Source organism: Cornus florida, unplaced genomic scaffold (assembly GCF_030987335.1).
Source record: "Cornus florida cultivar Cherokee Brave unplaced genomic scaffold, ASM3098733v1 CherokeeBrave_3.0.0_Hap2_Chr11, whole genome shotgun sequence".
NCBI classification, from domain to species: Eukaryota; Viridiplantae; Streptophyta; class Magnoliopsida; order Cornales; family Cornaceae; genus Cornus; species Cornus florida.
In genome coordinates, this window is record NW_026775581.1 from 106,846,199 (window position 1) to 106,863,527 (window position 17,329).

At 34.2% G+C, this 17,329-nt stretch overlaps 2 protein-coding genes across 2 annotated transcripts; both read left to right on the top strand.

The window, feature by feature from the left end:
* The first annotated feature begins 517 nt into the window (after positions 1 to 517).
* Positions 518 to 8,358, top strand: LOC132286940 (uncharacterized protein C23H3.12c). The gene is made up of 8 exons (XM_059789381.1): positions 518 to 1,173; positions 1,278 to 1,342; positions 1,435 to 1,533; positions 5,940 to 5,987; positions 6,674 to 6,743; positions 6,928 to 6,999; positions 7,830 to 7,964; positions 8,077 to 8,358. Exons 1-8 carry the CDS (start codon positions 970 to 972, stop codon positions 8,218 to 8,220), a joined length of 837 nt encoding a protein of 278 aa, XP_059645364.1. The 5' UTR covers positions 518 to 969; the 3' UTR covers positions 8,221 to 8,358.
* A 982-nt stretch (positions 8,359 to 9,340) lies between these two features.
* LOC132284049 (26S proteasome regulatory subunit 7-like) lies at positions 9,341 to 16,488 on the top strand. Its single transcript, XM_059786107.1, has 10 exons — positions 9,341 to 9,557; positions 10,068 to 10,149; positions 11,540 to 11,631; positions 11,720 to 11,797; positions 12,698 to 12,759; positions 13,380 to 13,524; positions 14,069 to 14,287; positions 14,364 to 14,545; positions 15,225 to 15,400; positions 15,996 to 16,488. Exons 1-10 carry the CDS (start codon positions 9,471 to 9,473, stop codon positions 16,151 to 16,153), a joined length of 1,281 nt encoding a protein of 426 aa, XP_059642090.1. The 5' UTR covers positions 9,341 to 9,470; the 3' UTR covers positions 16,154 to 16,488.
* Positions 16,489 to 17,329: the final 841 nt, after the last annotated feature.

Consider the following 17,329-nt stretch of genomic DNA (forward strand, 5'->3'; position numbering starts at 1 on the left):
ATTTGGCCAAAGCGAGATCTACAAATTGCATGCAGAATAAGATGCCACCCAACGAAAGGGTAGGCTGGTAAATGACTCATCATAGCGTATCTCATGTATAATGCCACCCAATGCCAACCTTCTTATCGCCTTTGTCTCTGTTTGAAACTTGAATCTTTTCACTTTGAAATGAAATACTGATAATGTTTGAAATTTATAATCTTCACACTTAGAAATGAAATACTGATAAGGTGCTCGAAAACGTATAGTTAAAGTTCTTTAATAAAAAAATAAAAAAAGTTTCGATTTTAATAATCGATTAATTTTTATTTCATTGATTGCCATACAAAAATTCTTATTGGACACAATATGTTAAGGGTTTTTTTAAAAATCAATAGTAACATTACTTCTTTCTTGATCTATGATGATTCTAGGGGAATCAATTTTATGTGATTTTGCTTCCAAGTGCCTCTATGAAACTTAGAACGTCACGTGTACAATGACTACAATAAACCCACATCGACCACGTGCACTGCACTAGGATCTCTCTCTTTCTCGAGCGGTCTAGCCTTAAAATGCGCATCGCTTCGCCCCGTAGCAGCAAAATGTAGTAGTATTCTCTTTTGGCGATGGAGTATATCGTATCTATTACCGTGACAAAGTAATGCTAGAACTAGTTTCCATCTACACAGTGAGTGCTATTTTCTGTTATCAATTCAAAATCTCCCATACATACAAACACCACACAGTACACACAACACAGCCGTAATAGCCTTCGAACCCCACACACCCCTTTTGAATCGGATTTCAGCGAAACCGAATCACCATATACAACTTTTCACAATATCTCCATTACAGTTAGGGTTTCACTACACACTTTGAGATCAATTTTTTCAATTTTTGTTCTTTGTAGTTCGATCAAATATATATAAATATATACACACACACACACACACACACATACGCACGCGCGAGAGCACAAACTCCATCATGAGAGCCAAATTGGTGGTTTTCCCGATCAGAGGAAGGAATTGGTGCTTCAGCAGATCCATTGACCAATCAGTATCCGAGACAGCGTCTTCTCAAACTCCTTCAACATTCAAAGACCTTTGGAAGACGATCTCATCCTCCTCCTCCAATGCCAAGTCGCTCAACTCCAATGCCGAACTCGTTGTTGATTTCTTCTCCGATAAGGTTTTATTATTAAATGAACCATTTATATGTGTTACTAGTTTTGTTTATTGCCTTCCTTTTATATATTGGACCTTGATATGAAGTGTTGTTGTTTTCATGTATAGATGAATCGAGCTTGGTCTGGTTTCGAAAAAGCGCCTGCTGGAAGTTTCAAAAACAAGCTTCATGGGTATAATTCGCTTCTTTCTCTAAGTGTTGCATTTGGAAAAAAGTCCCTTTCTTTTGAATTTTGTTTTGTTTATGAAATTCAATCTTTTCTAGTTTCGGAGTGCGGCTTTTGGCTCGTGTTAAGCCTTCTGAGATTTTCTTGAAATCTATCTCTAAGGAGGTTACAAAAGTTGAAGTTACCTACCCCGCAAGGTCTGTTCTCTTCACTTAAGTTTCCTTAACTTGGGTCTTATCTATGTTACATATATTTGTGTGTTCTGTGTTTAGCATTACTTGATAAGCAAATCATTTATCGTCAAATGCCACAATTTTATACTGAGCATGGCCACCATCTTTTTGTTTCTGCATTTCTTGAATTTATTTTGTGCTACAAACAAAATTAGAGGACAATTGTGCTTAGTGAAATTTATGGAATTCAGGTTCCCTTTATACGCTCGCAAATATTTAAGTGACAGAATATTCCTTTTTGGCCCTACCCATTACAATTGGTACTTGCATATCAAGGATGCTATGCAGCTAGCTTACTATTTATGACCTTGGAACAATACATTGTAAAATAATAATTTGTCAGTAGCTTTATAGCTAGATATGGTCTTGTTAAGAACCATAGAAAATGACTTTGGGTGAGAAAAATTGAAAACATAAAGCAGGTTTTATGTATATAAACTTGCTAAGTGAAGAAAATTAAACTTTGGCCATGTTCACTATATTGAGGAACCAAATATTGTTGAAGGTTGGAACAGAAAGGTGAAGAGCTATTTTTCGAGGTTGATTTACAAAAATCGCTCGTGTCTTTGACTTTTTGAGTGCAAAGACAGATTCATTGCTTGGGAATATAGTGAAGAGGCATAAAAATAGGATCACATTTTTGACATGTGTTTCGAGATGGCTTGGATATTGAAGAAGTTTGAGGAGGCTTATCTGGATTGCTACAGCCCAAATCCTGCTCACGGACAAAGTGGTTAAGGAGAAGGCTGAGAGGGAGTTTGAGAAAGAGATTGCCACATCTTCATCATTGTTGACTTGTTCGGTGCAAAAGCTGAGACGGACTGGGAAGATTGAGTTTCTGATTGGCCTTGATTTTGGGATCTGGGAAAATTTCTATTTTTTTGCTTTTGAGGATGGTTTACCAATGGTAGAGGAAGAAATCATGGAGGTTTTGTTAGGAAGATGAAAAATTGAGAGCGCTTTGGCCAATGCATGAGGCATAAATTGAATTGCCCCTACAAAACAAACAAATATATATATAATATACACACACACACACAAATGGGGAAGGGGTGGCAGTGTAGCAGAGGCATAGATGTCAATATCATCTATACTAAATACTGAATTCTATGAGGGAGGAGGATGAGTAGTAGTGGCTGGAGTGCTATGGCTTAGAATTGGCAAATTATGTCCTAATAATGTGTACCACTGTGGCTGACCTGTCATAAACTTGTATTATTTATAAAACTAGGGCAAAATGGATGCAAGAACACTCCTTGAGTGTTTTGTGATCAACGCAAACCTATCAAATTAAGGAGAAATATTATAAGACTAGCTGCATTCTGCAGAAAAGAATGTTAATGTTGAGCACAGAGGAAACAACATATTCAAAATATGTTAGGCCACAAGAAGCTCAAAAAAGAGTAACTTCAAAGAAGAGAGAAAAATAAAATTGGTTCATTTCAAAGCAGGCCTTTCTAGGGCCTTGCATATTCTAGTTTTAGTTTTAGTAGAATCTTGTTTTATGTTCATTTTTAGGATAGTTGGATGCTAGTGTATATGCTTTCTTATATATAGGAGTTAAAGGATATTTTGGTATTTTTCAAATTCGTTGGAGTGGGATGTTGCAGTGGTCTATGTGTCATATATTGAGACATTGAATTTTTATATATTGTTTTAGTAGGCATGAGTTCTATTGGTCAGTCTCTAACTCTAAATATGAAATCTAGTGCTTTTAATTCAATATAGTACAAGTTTAGCAAATTTTCAGTAGTTCTCAAAGATTTTTGGGATTGCACTTTCCAATTCTATCACTAGAAGCAATGCTATGAGAATTGAGGTGTAATACCCCTCTCTCTATATATATAGATCTCTGCACTTCCATTAGTCATTAAAACTCATAATTAAACCTTGTTTCACTAGTCTATCCCTTCCCTCTTTCAATTAATAAAATAAAACCCTGCACCAGAGCAACTCTTATATCATGTGCAAAACTCAACCCTTCCCAGAGTTATTAACCCCAAGTCTTTTGTTATTTTTTCTGTCCTCCAATTCACTCAAATATAATAATTAATTTCTCCAGTGTTTCAAGAAGCCAAAAATTTGGAAATCCTGCAATCTGTCACCTCTTAAAGGTGGTAAATTCCAACCTTTCCACCCGTACAAAGCTTAGACCATTATTTTCCTCTTTAAAATACTAAACCTTCAAGTTTTACTTAACATGAATCTATCAAATGTTCAATCATACCTTAGATTATATAGTGCTTCCATATGTTAGTTTTCTCAGCAGAGCTTCTGGGAGAGTAATTTTGCAATCATCCTACATTAATATGCGTGTATCTGAATTTTTAATTGGATCTTCGGATGGTTTCTTCGATGGAAAATTAATTTGTATTAGAATCTTGTGATGGTAGAGGACAATAGTTGGATGAATGAGTGTGTATAGGCAAGTCAGAAAAGGAGTTGCAGCTGATTTCATTCATTAGAATGTAACAGTAGCATCAACCTGAACAAGATGGGGAAAGTCAGTCGAGATCTGTTATTTTCACATAATAACAAAGATTCCACATATAAGGAGTGAAAAGGTTCAGAAGGAATTAAAAGAATGGAAGTCCAGAGAGGATCTGATTCGAGGTTTTGAGAGAACCACCGATGCTCTTTAATCACAGAAGTAGTTGTAAAACTGTGCATGACCAAATATGAAATTGAGTTGGATTCTGAATCTAATTTAATTTAGAAGTAGTAATTGGTTCATACCAAAAGAACATAAATTTTAAATAGAACCAGAGAAAATATAGCATATCATAAGCTATTTTACAAGAAAGTTCTTTTAAGCATTAATTTTATTAATTAAACCTTCCGCACGAAATGTTGTTAAAAAAATTCATTCTCGTGGCAATGGTCTTGTCAAATGCTTTAATGTATGGCCCTAAATATGGTTGGTTAGATATATTTATATATTTATGTAACTCAACTCAACAAATCCTTTCCTCAACTACTTGAGGTCAGCGACATGAATCTTAATGTTCTATTCCATTTTATCTATAAGGCCATAGCCTTAATCAAGCCACATGTTATCATATCTTTCTTTATTAACTCTTTCCATGTAAATTTTGGCCTGCTCCTTTTTCTTTTTCTTTTTTTGATCAAATAAATTTTGGCCTTCTCCTTCCCTTAGCATTACGTGCAGAGTCCTATTTGCACATGTCCAATCCATCTTTTAATCGATTCTCTCATTTTATCTCCAATTTGTGCTACTGCAATTATCTTACAGATGTGTTCATTTCTAATTCTATCCTTTCTTGTCTTGCCACACATCCATCTTCACAATTGCATTTTTGCCAAACTCACTTTACGCAAACGTTGTTTCTTAGCTACCCAACTCTAATAGATATATGTGTGTGTGTGTGTGTAGCTCCAAGTAATTGTGATGTGGCTTTTTGTTGATATATACATATATATAGTTTTCAAGTTCAATATTTTTATTTATTTTTCATTGTAGTATGAATTGGGATGTGGCTTTCCTATCCGTATTTACTGACACGCATTTTTGTGAGTTAATATGCTAGTCAGACATGTACCACCTTTTTATAATGGATTTGAGCAACTAAATTCTGAAATGCTTGAAAGTTGATTAGTTGACTTAGCGGCCAAAGCTCTTTCATCTTTCCAGTTGTTTTATATTTTTTATTGTTCAAACTGTTTACCCTCTTTTATTTTGTGAAATATACAAACACCAAGCCTTTTCCCAATTACTTGGGGTCGGTTACATGAATCCTATGTGTCCATTCCACTCTATTTAAGGCTATAGCCTCAGTCAATCCACATGCTATCATATCTTTCTTTACTAACTCTACCCACATTAACTTTGGTCTTCCTCTTCCCCTAGTATTACCCTCAATGTGGACCATGTCACTTTTCCTAACTGGCGCACTTGCACATGTCCAAACCATCTTTACCAATTTTCTTATTTTGTGAAATATGTGTTCAAATAATTTGATGAGCTGCATATTCTATATTTTTTAGACATCTTACCTCTATATATAAATCCTTTATGTCATGTTGATAAGAACTTTTAGTACTTGACTACCTGAAGAGGAGTCTCACTCACATATTGAATTAAAATCCTAAAGTTCTTAAAAGATGTTAATGTAGTGAGGTGCTGTATATGTTGCGCTGACACTACTGTCATCTTATGGGGAGGGATGTAACTGTGGAACTATGCAGGATCACTTTATCACTCAACTGAACTCAAAAAAGGCTTTTGGCCACTATTTGGGGTCGACTATCATGTCATGCAGTACTATCAATTTGATGCTAATTGTGAGTGCATGCAATTTTAAGTGTCTTGTTTTAGTGACTTCTGATAAGTTTTCTCTTCCATATTGCAGTTTAAATGCACGACTTGTTCGCCGAAGGTTAAGGCATATTGCCTTAAGGTAACTATTAGTTTTCCTTTCCTCTTGTGAATTTAACATCTTAATGTTTGGAGCTGTTATCATTTTTGTTTCACTACAGTTGCTGTATGATCTTGTTGTGGATTATCACTATAACCAGCAGATGTTTACTTCTGAATTCTAATATAAGGATAATTCTTTGTTGGGATGGTCTCTCTAAGAATATATTCTTCCCTGTTCCTTTTCCTTCTGTTATGTACTGTAAAGTACTATCAGGTCATTCTAAAAGTATCACCCTACATTATTGTCAACTTTAGGCAGACACAGACTGACAGAGGGCCGGAGGGAGGGGAATGTTGTAGAACTTATGTGTCCATGTGGTGAAGTTCCTTAATAGGCCCTTATAACTCCTCTAATGAAAGCTCTTGAATATATCAATGCATTTTTTATGAGCTTGAATAGCCTCTGAACGTGTGTTTAAATCTCATTTAAAAAATCTACGCCAATGTTTCCGAACTACTACATCAAAATGATGAAGCTTCCCTAATAATGGACCTTATAACTCCTCTAATGAAATTTCTTGAATTTCTTGATTCATTTTTTGCTTAAAGAGCCTCTGAATTTGTATTTAATGTCACTTCAAAATTTATGCCAGTTACATCAAACACCTTATGGCCTTTTAATTTATTGATATTTATATTAATGAACATTTGCTGTCTGATTATTAGGGGAACTGTTATTCACAAGAAATACTTCTATGGATCAGTTACTTTGCTTCCACTATCAAGTGCCTTCATGGTATGTATATGTTTAACATTAGAATGTTAGCTTCCTATTTATCTTCTTTGATTTTCTTTTTGTTAATTCTCAAAGTTACTTCTCACTCTCTCTTAAATATGAGAGAGAAAAAAAAAATGTACATATTATCTTGAAAATATATTGCATGCTCACTTTCTTTATGTTTCTTTAAATTGTTTTGCAGGTTCTACCTTTGCCTAACATCCCATTTTTTTGGATCCTATTCCGCACTTACTCTCACTGGAGAGCTCTCCAGGTGAGTAATGGCACATAACTAGCTGAGCATCTCTCAAATGTGTGGTGATGTCTCTCTCATGATACAAGTTACTCTGGATAGTTGTCAATGAGGACAGGAGTTTCATAGGATCTCATGTTAATGCAGGATGAATGTTTCCACTATCAAATGAATCCCTGCCGCAAATTATTTTTACTATGTTGTTTTAACGTGGGTTATCTTTCTGCCCTACCCACTATTTGTGCCCTAACCTGCAGTTAAATTGAACTACATATGGAATCATTAGTATTCATTGCACTTGAGCAAAGGGTCTCAGGATGAATTTTAATCTCATGTAATTCTCAGTTCATGTCTAATCACACCAGTATTTGTATGTGCCGTTCTAGTATCCTTATTTGTTCAGGACACCCATTTCATCTACTTTCTGTTATGGATGTCAAGAATCTGATACCCTCAAGCTCTTGATATCTCTTATCATATAGCACTCCACTGTATTTATCCTATTTATGTGGTCTACATCCGCTCAGCCTCCTTATGGATGATTGAAAGATGATATGGAAAATATCAACTGAAATGCTCTTCATCACACTCCCCCATTATTGTTTTTGTTGTTGTTTTTGTTTTTGTTTTATATGCTTTTTCATTCCAATTGTCATTATTTTAATTAATTTCCTAACAACTTTGTAGCAGGACTAACCATCTTTACTGTTCTTAATTTCCTCTCAATCTAAATATCATGTGAACTATCTTTCATATGGTTGATGAACTGTATAGATGATGATGTTCAGATGCATGGAACGGCTCAGATATCTAATATACTCTTCTTTTTTCTGTTGACGTTTATTTTTCAGGGAAGCGAAAGATTGCTTCAGCTGGTGTCAGATTGCCCGGAGAAACAAAACTCGTCCGATGTGAAAGCGAGCACAAGTAAAACTGCTCATGATAGCTCTGAAAATGGAATCCACAGTTCACTTGGTCCTCCATGGGTATGCAATTTCATGCTTTTTTAAAAATTATTTGGAGATAATTGAAAATTGATGGTTATTCACAAAAAATGCTCGTCATGCCCTAAGATGCTAATTTGTTCTTTGTGGTTAGGTGTTGCAACCGTCAAAGGAACTTGAGAAGCTTCTTCATCACGGAGATGCCGATGATGGTCTCAGCAAGTCTATCATGTCAGATATCTGCAAGACATATCATTTGAACACTGCGGATGTTATAAAATACAAGGATTCAATGTAATTGAAGGTTAAAACTAATTTATTTGTTGGCATCTTGGACATGACATTACCAGGTTTAATTGAATTGCCATTTTATTCTTTTGGCTGTTATGCATTTGCAGAAAGGGTTAGCAACACCATGGTTGGATTTTGGTTTAAATGAGTGTTTCTATATAGAATTCTGATTTTAGGTGAGTGATGATATTACGCAAAAGTGGTGATTCGTGACTGCCTATTGGTCCTGGCAGCTTGGATGATTGAGATACTTTTAGGAAGTTTTCATAGTTTTCTGTAAATATTTTTATGTATTCAAAATGCAAGCAACGCACCTACAATTTTATTTATTTTTTTCCTGATAAAACTAAAAATGCAATTACTTAGTAAAATATTTTAAAAATAATCTTATAGACTTGAGTAAATGTATTGAGTTACTTTGAGTATTAATTTAAATAAAAAGAGGTTATCCTTTTAAAATATATATATATTGCAAGCTAAGAAATCTATACATTCTTAAAGAAATATTGTTTAAAATTTTATAAATGAAAGATCAAAGGATTTTAAAACAATCAATTATTTTAACTAAGTAAAGTAAAACTAACAAGTGTCTATAATTTGTTTGCAAATATATATTTACACACACACTTAATACTTTTAACTACTCTATTTTCTTAGGAACTTGTTTTAATATTTTTCTTATAATTGTAAATAATGGAAACAAAATCGTCAAATTTCGTAGTAAATTTTTTTTTTCTTCCTAATATTTAATGTTGTATTTTATTTGGTATTAGTAACATTTTGGTTTATTATTATTTCTAGTAAATATTACATGTGATTGTCATTCAATTCATAATAAATGGTTATGATTTCGAGCATTTGCAATATTGCAAACTAAATTTGACATTTGATAAAATTGAATTATGTTAAAAATAATATAATTGAATTCATAAATTAGAGAATGAATTGTTTAGAGGACCTTAGGTGTTGTGTAAAAATATATGTAAGAAAATATAGTTTTAAAACTTTATTTTTAGGAAATAAATACATAGTAAATAAATCAAAGCCTTGGATAATTTACCACTTGTAAATCACAATCCTACACATCTAACGTTTATAGAACTGCCCAAACTGGGTGACTTAAGAAGTCTAGTTTCCAGCTACACCAGTCCCCATATAAGAAGTATAGTTTCCAGCTAGCAACATTACAATTCACTTTGTTTGTTTCCCAAGAAAAGCTTTTGCCGGGTAAAAGTTTGCAGTGTCGAAGAGAAATCAATGGCGATTGAACACATCGATGATGTCGTGGACGAGAAGAATCCTCCTCCTCTCGACGAGGACGATATCGCTCTCCTCAAAACTTATGTATTGTTATTTTTCCTTTATAGCAATACTAAATCTGGAGCTTTTGTTGTGTATTTTGATTCTCCTTGATCTACAAATTAAATAGAAAGAAAACCTAGTTTACAAAGTGCAATTTTTTTTTTTTTCTTTTCTTTTCAAAATCATGTTTTTAATTTCTGTTTTGATATATATTTTTTTCATCACTAATGCTGTATTTTCCTTTCTCACGGAATAGATTTATTATGATGTTCTGGGAATTAATATTATCCTTTGTAAGTAACAATCGATTGATATTTCTATAGAGAGGGAAATTGCAAAACTGATGTGTGAAATAATTTCGATCTTAAAGTCTTTATGGTTTACCGGTTTTAGTGTCTTCTTTGCCTCCTCTTAAAGTCTTTTAGGGTTACTGGTTTTAGTGTCTTCTTTGCCTTTGACTTGTTGGAAGATTAGACTCTAGCGGTTAAATCAGTGCTATAATGCAGACTGATCATATCCGCTGGAATGATTTATGATTTATGTGTATTGCAGGGTTTGGGACCTTATTCTGCCAGCATAAAAAGGAATGAGAAGGAAATTAAGGATATGGCTAAGAAGGTCAATGATTTACGCGGTATGTTTCTCATTAGAACTGTATTATTTATTATGGAGTCCTGATTATCTTTGCTGTTCAAAAGCATTAGTTTATTGCTTAGATTTAGTGAGAGTTTTCTCATGTTTAATCCGTTATTCCTCATAATGTATGTATGTTTTAACAACAGATTCAAACTAGTGCTTCTTGTTACTGTTCTCCCTTTTCATAGGAGTCTAAAACCTTCTTCCAAGTACTCCTTGTTCATAAGAGGTATGGAATAGAGCAGTGCCATGTCATTGCTCCTGAACCAGCACTTCATTCATTCTTTTCTTTTCGTTTTCCCCCTAGCAAAAGGAAATAACACATTTACCTTCAGAAACAAACTAGCCCACCTAATCCAATACACTTTCTCTGTTCTCTTCTGAGAATAGTTCTCAGCTTTCATAGAGAGAGAGTGAAGAGAGTAATTATAGTGTGGTTGATCAATACAAAGTACAAACGTTAACAAACTGGGCTACTAGCATATTACATAATAGTTGGATAAAAATCCAAAAAGTTTGTTTGGTTCCCAAATTTTCATAGTTAAAGATATCTTATGCCCATACAGGTCTAATGAAATTTGATTATTTTGTTTTTCCTATAAAAATATATATATAAAAGGTGCATGGATACTCGTATGTCTAGAATGGAACATCTATATCCACTATAGATTTATAAATATATGCTAAATTTCATTTGAATAATTTGAAAACAAGTGAAACATACTAATATATTGTAGTTGAAGAAATCCAAGTATCAAGCGTAATATTTTGGGGTAGAGAAAGACTTCTTTCTTGAGTTTGAGTGGGTTGGAAGGTAATTGACTTTGTCCAAGAAGACCCATCTTAGTTTGTTGGTGTTTTAAATTCTTCATAATCAAGAGAACAAAAAAGCCAAGGCTCGTTTGCAGCCCTTGCTTATTGGCCCCCACAATACTGGTATCAAATTTTACAAGCTGAACTTGAACTTAAAATGTCAGAACAAACATTCAGATATGGTGTCATTTAATTGTTATTTTCCCCACACGTGCGCGCACAGAGAGAGAGAGAGAGAGAGATTTGCTGAAATTTTCTTATCAAAGATGGGCGTGGAGGGATAGAGATGAGAGATGATACCAGGCTTGAGGCATGTTTGATTTCATTTCCTTTTTAAGAAGAGGAAGAGTGGGAGGGTCATTAATATGATGCACTAGTAGTGTTGTTCTGTAGAGTGTTGTATATTTATTTCTTCTTGTTTTATACGGTTGTTGCCTTCTGTATTTTTTTTTCTTTTGTAAAGGTAATTGCCTGATCAGCAGTTCTGTTTATAACTTTTATGTGTCTGGATACAGCTAGTTAGGCATTGTACCCAATCATCCTGAGCTATGTTGTTGGTCTTCATCTTACTATAGGTATCAAGGAGTCTGATACAGGCTTAGCTGCACCCAGCCAATGGGATATTGTTTCCGATAAGCAAATGATGCAGGAGGAGCAGCCCCTGCAGGTGTGGTTTTCTGGCGGTTGTTGGAATGAAATTTATTGCTGGTGTGTGTGTGTGTGTTTTCCTGAAACTAATTGGTTCTTGCTTTTAGGTGGCAAGATGCACAAAGATCATCAGCCCAAATTCTGAAGATGCAAAATATGTAATAAATGTTAAGCAAATCGCAAAGGTATTTTTCTAATGGATCCATCATATCAACCTATGTAATTTTCTTTCTTTGCTTTTAATTTTTTTGCTGATAATTTTCCTTGTTAATTTGAAATATGAAGTTAATGATTGACTGGTTGAGGCTTCTCAATTAAATCTGTATATGTGTGTGTGTGTAGCTATATTTTTAATTAAGTTTCTTCCTTAATAAGAAGATTTGAGCAAATTTATGAAGGCTGCAAGCCTGCAACTTTAGCTACATTACCATAGTGGGTAAACTCCTAGAGTATGCCAATTTTACCGTGACAAAGGAACAACAATTTTATGCAGACTCGGATTTTTAAGCATAATGTTCATCCAGCTGGAGATGTGACCAAAATCCTTATTTTTCATTAAATGACCTATAGTCTATCTTAATAAAATTGGGTATGTGTGTTGGGTCTGAGTGTGTGTCCAAGCATCAGATACGTCAAATCCCAAAAGGACGCATGGGACATTGCTAAGCATATTATATAATTTTTTGTTTTATTTTTTAGAGTAAAATAATCTGTCTATGTAACATAGTGTTTAACATAAGCATTTAACTTGTTTTGAAACAATAATATAATAAATTTGAATTATTGGATTGTTTTTTAAGTGCATGTCCAACCAAAAGTGTTGGACACATATCCCAAATCCATGTCCGAGTATTGTGTCCGGCACGAGTACTTCACCTACTATTGAAGAGTCCATGTAACATAGCTTATAATAAACTTGCTCTTAAAAAAAAAGGCATAGATTTGAGAAATAACTTGCTCATTCTACCAAAGATTTTAAAAGTTTATCTTTTAACTTGAAAACTGAATTTTTTGATATTTAGATTTACTTTTTAGCCATGAATACAATCATCTCATCTGACTTCAGTCTTTCTTCTCAACTGCAGTTTGTTGTTGGGCTGGGTGACAAAGTTTCCCCTACTGATATTGAAGAAGGAATGCGTGTCGGGTAGGTTCCCTTCAATCCACCTATAGAATATTACAGAGCATTTTAGCCTTGTGTTTTGCAGTACCTTACACGAAGTTCTCATATTTTAGGTTCTCTATTATATATTTCACAATTTCTCATATTATACTTTTATTTATTTATTAGTATATGGCATGAGTTGGTGTCTACATTGGAGAGAATCAGAATTTTTGAAGCCAAAAGTAGTTTTTTGGCCATGGGAATTTTCTTACTATGTGATAGTACAACATTGTCACAAGATGACCAAGAGTGGCATCGTAAATTAATGCCAATTTGACCCAGTTGTGTGGCTTAAGTGCACAACTTGATGAGTCACAACTTACATGCAATTCATGTTTTATATGATTTGCTGTGGATTTGTTTGGTCTCCTTAGATCTCAACCATCTAACCATGTAACATATATTGGTATTTTAGAATTAATATGTAGTTGCATAAATTTGTAAATAAACTACTATTTGGAGTATCTATTTTTATTCACAACTATATGTTGTAGTTGATTCTACAATTTTTTATAAAACTGTTGCTTACAATTTGGTGTAACTTGTTAGTACATAATTTTACTTAGCTTCTTATTAATTTGACAATCATGGTGCCACTGCAGTGTTGATCGGAATAAATATCAAATTCAAATTCCCTTACCACCAAAAATTGATCCAAGCGTAACCATGATGACGGTGGAGGAAAAGCCAGATGTAACATATAATGATGTTGGTGGATGTAAAGAGCAGATAGAAAAGATGCGAGAGGTGTGTGATATATTTTCCTGTTTAACATTTCTGAAATTGTTTTTCCTTTCTTTTCTTAAAGATGTGAAGGGTTTGCTCAGTGCAATGTTAAGTCTAAGGGCAGTCACTTGGTGCAAAATAGTACCAATGTGAAGTTTGTCTCTAGTTTTCCCACCCTAGCCACCCCTTCTAGGTGGGAGACATATGTTGAGTAATGCCCTTTTGTTAACCTATCTAATTATAATAGGTTACATCATTTTAAAATTCTGGTTTGTTACCATATTTATATTTGGTTGCTCTTGTTAACCACCATCTATTCTAAAAGCTTAAGTTGTCACATGTGGCCTTCTTTTGGTCCATCCCGTGTTTCAATTTTTAATTATTTGGGTTACGGTGAGGCTTGAACTCAAGACCTTTTCTGCTCTGATATTATGTTAACCTCCATCTACTCGAAAAGCTTAAGCTTATAGAGAGGGTGTAACTTTAATTGTTAAATCCTCTTACAGCATTTTAGTACTTATGATATAAGGCTTCTATGGTACTGATTTTCTGACTTCTGGTGTAGGTTGTTGAGCTACCCATGCTACACCCTGAGAAATTCGTGAAGCTTGGAATTGATCCTCCTAAAGGTGTTCTCTGCTATGGTCCTCCTGGAACTGGTAAAACACTTTTAGCCAGAGCTGTGGCTAATAGAACTGATGCATGTTTCATTCGTGTTATTGGAAGTGAGCTTGTTCAGAAATATGTTGGTGAGGGGGCTAGGATGGTCCGTGAACTGTTTCAGGTACAAGTTGTCTTGTGTTAGAAAAGCTAACCCTTGGAGCTATCTTAGCATCTGAATAACACTTTCATTTTGGCAGATGGCACGTTCCAAAAAAGCTTGCATCGTGTTTTTTGATGAAATAGATGCTATTGGAGGTGCGCGTTTTGATGATGGTGTGGGTGGAGACAATGAGGTTCAGCGCACCATGCTCGAGATTGTGAATCAGCTTGATGGATTTGATGCTCGTGGAAACATCAAAGTTCTAATGGCAACAAACAGGTTTAGTTGACAGTATCAAGAGCTGTTTCTTTCTTCTTCTTCTTCTTCTTTTTTTTCGTTTTTTTTTTTTTTTTTCTCAAATATCATTCATGTATTGCATTTATGAATTGCATCTTCATTCGCGGTGTTCATTTGGGATAGACGATATCATATTATTTGATACCTATGGTGTTTTATCATATTTGATGACAATAAACACGTGTATTTTCTGCTTGTTTTCTTCCATCTCTGGTTCTTTTTTTTTTTTGTTCCCTCCATGGGGTTTGCATCTCATCGACAACATCCACTCTGGCTTCAATGTTAACTTCAGGCAATATGAAGAATTTATAACTGAACATTTGGAAAGTAGTAATAGTCATCGGCTCTGGTTTTATATTCTTATAAATTCTTCTATTATTTTTTTCCCTGCATTTGTTTGTATTTTTTATTCTTCTATTTGGGTTGTGGATAGGGGAAGGAGACTTGGCTTGAATTTGGATTGCGTTTCTGTACTTTGTTGGTAGTTTATATTGATTTATTATTATTTGTCTAAGATTGTGAACTAGCACCCCATTTTATTAGACAAAGGATAATTTGTAATCCAATGACGTTTTTCTGTATGAATTTTAGTAGCTGACCAATTTGCTTACCATCTGCAATACCTGCTTATACTGTGGCCTTTGTTTATACCACTTTTCAGACCTGACACGCTGGACCCCGCACTATTACGTCCTGGAAGGTTAGATCGCAAAGTTGAATTTGGCTTGCCAGATTTGGAGAGTAGGACACAGATATTTAAGATCCATACACGAACAATGAACTGTGAAAGGGATATTCGATTTGAACTTCTAGCTCGCCTCTGTCCAAATTCTACTGGTAAGAATGCTACCCTTTTACCTTTTATGTTGCACATTTATTATATAAGAATTTTTATACTACCACCATTGCGGCCAAAAAAAACGAGGAAAGAAATTTTTAATGCATTATTTAGTTTAGTGTTGTCTACTATAGTCATTGTCATCATTATTACTATTACTATACAAGTATTGAGATAATGTGAGATGAACAACTACTCAATCTCATTTCATGATTTACCTATTAAAAAAGGGTAGGAAAAAAATAAAAAATAAATAAAATTAAAAAAGCCTGAATGGTAATTTCAAGCTTCTTCGTTATCAACCTTCACATTTTTTAAAATGTGAAGGTTCCTGTTGTATCATTTCCTTAAATTTACGGAGCTGGGAACCTTCTGATGATTGGATAAATAGAGGCTGTCACATATACACTTATTGTCTTCACATATCATGTTGCTTCAATGTCATATTCCGTAAATGAACTGGCCCCTGCCAACATTTATCCGCACAAAGTCTTTCCCCCCACCCACCTTCTCCTGTTTGTGATATTTTATGTTATTTTGTTCTACTTGCCATTGAGGGCATCTACAGTTGGTTTAACATGGATTTCAATACAGGAGCTGACATAAGGAGTGTGTGCACGGAGGCTGGAATGTATGCCATTCGAGCACGGAGAAAGACGGTGACCGAGAAAGACTTTCTTGATGCAGTGAACAAAGTCATCAAGGGATACCAGAAGTTCAGTGCCACACCCAAGTATATGGTCTACAATTGATTGAATGCTTTTGTCGCTCCCTGAGATACTTGCTTCTCGCGGACAATGCAGCTCCAAATTAGACAGCATCTCTCTTCATGGCTATTCTTGAACTCCATCACCGGAACCTGAAACTGCTCGGATTATAGCTATTCATTCACTGTGCCAAGGAAGACTTGAATGCCTTCAGCGGTCTCCAATGTCAAAGTAATAGAGACTGTATTTGGTTATAAATTGCTGGTGTTCTTCGGTTGCATTCCAGATAATGCTGTGTGTTTGATTTTAAGATTGACCAGCACTTTTGTATTTTGAATTATTGATTAAATTAACCTCAGAAACTTTTTGCATTGCGCACAGATTTGATGTTATTTCTTAGTGATACTTTTAATTTAAGGGGGAATTGCAAAAAAAAATCTCTCGACTATTACCCATTTGCAAGAAAACCTTCTTATGAATATTTTTGGTAAAAAAAAAATCCCTTCAACTATCATGAGGGTGATTTTAACTTATTTAGTTAACTAATTTGTGAATTTTTTGACCTTTCAATTTTTTTTTCATTAATTGTTAATTGATCAATTTATTTGTTTATTGTGTTTGTGAGGAAAGGGGATAGAACAATCAATGATATTGTTTGTTTATGTATTTCGTAATCTTACCTGTCTATTGTTATTTGGATTTTACTTGTCACTTCGAATTTGTTTCATAAAAGATAAATTTTGTCCTACAATTGTTCTTTATAGCTGGGTTTGGTCTAGCTCTGTACTTCATGGTATTTTCGTAACTACTTGTAACTACTTGTAAATACTTGTAATTTCGTCAGCAAAAATTGGATCACAAACTAGTTAAACGAGGTTATTCGTGATAGTTGAAGGGAGATTTTTGTCAAAAATATTCATAAGAAGAGTTTATTACAAACGGGTAAGGTTTGATTTATTTCAATAATATTTAAATGTTACATTTCCTTGGGAGATTTCCTTGTTCCCATCAATAACTTTATGTACAAAACACTGAGTTTAGGAATCCAAAGAAATTTATTTTTTTCTTATTGTTTCTATTTATAAAACAACGCATCAAGGATTATGAATATCATTTAATAGAATCTGAACTTTTCTGGAAAAAAAAAAAAAGGTGATAGAACAGCAAGAGCTCTAGTTTCCAAAAAGTAAAAGATGAAATGCAGCTAATCATTTTCCAAAA

What these genes read in the sequence shown, in the direction of transcription:
- LOC132286940 (XM_059789381.1), top strand. Translation starts at nt 970, where the DNA reads ATGAGAGCCAAATTGGTGGTTTTCCCGATCAGAGGAAGGAATTGGTGC. An exon ending in TTGATTTCTTCTCCGATAAG is followed by an intron (nt 1,174 to 1,277) that starts GTTTTATTATTA and finishes TTTCATGTATAG; the next exon opens with ATGAATCGAGCTTGGTCTGG. An exon ending in GAAGTTACCTACCCCGCAAG is followed by an intron (nt 1,534 to 5,939) that starts GTCTGTTCTCTT and finishes TCCATATTGCAG; the next exon opens with TTTAAATGCACGACTTGTTC.
- LOC132284049 (XM_059786107.1), top strand. Translation starts at nt 9,471, where the DNA reads ATGGCGATTGAACACATCGATGATGTCGTGGACGAGAAGAATCCTCCT. An exon ending in AGATAGAAAAGATGCGAGAG is followed by an intron (nt 13,525 to 14,068) that starts GTGTGTGATATA and finishes CTTCTGGTGTAG; the next exon opens with GTTGTTGAGCTACCCATGCT. An exon ending in GTTCTAATGGCAACAAACAG is followed by an intron (nt 14,546 to 15,224) that starts GTTTAGTTGACA and finishes ACCACTTTTCAG; the next exon opens with ACCTGACACGCTGGACCCCG.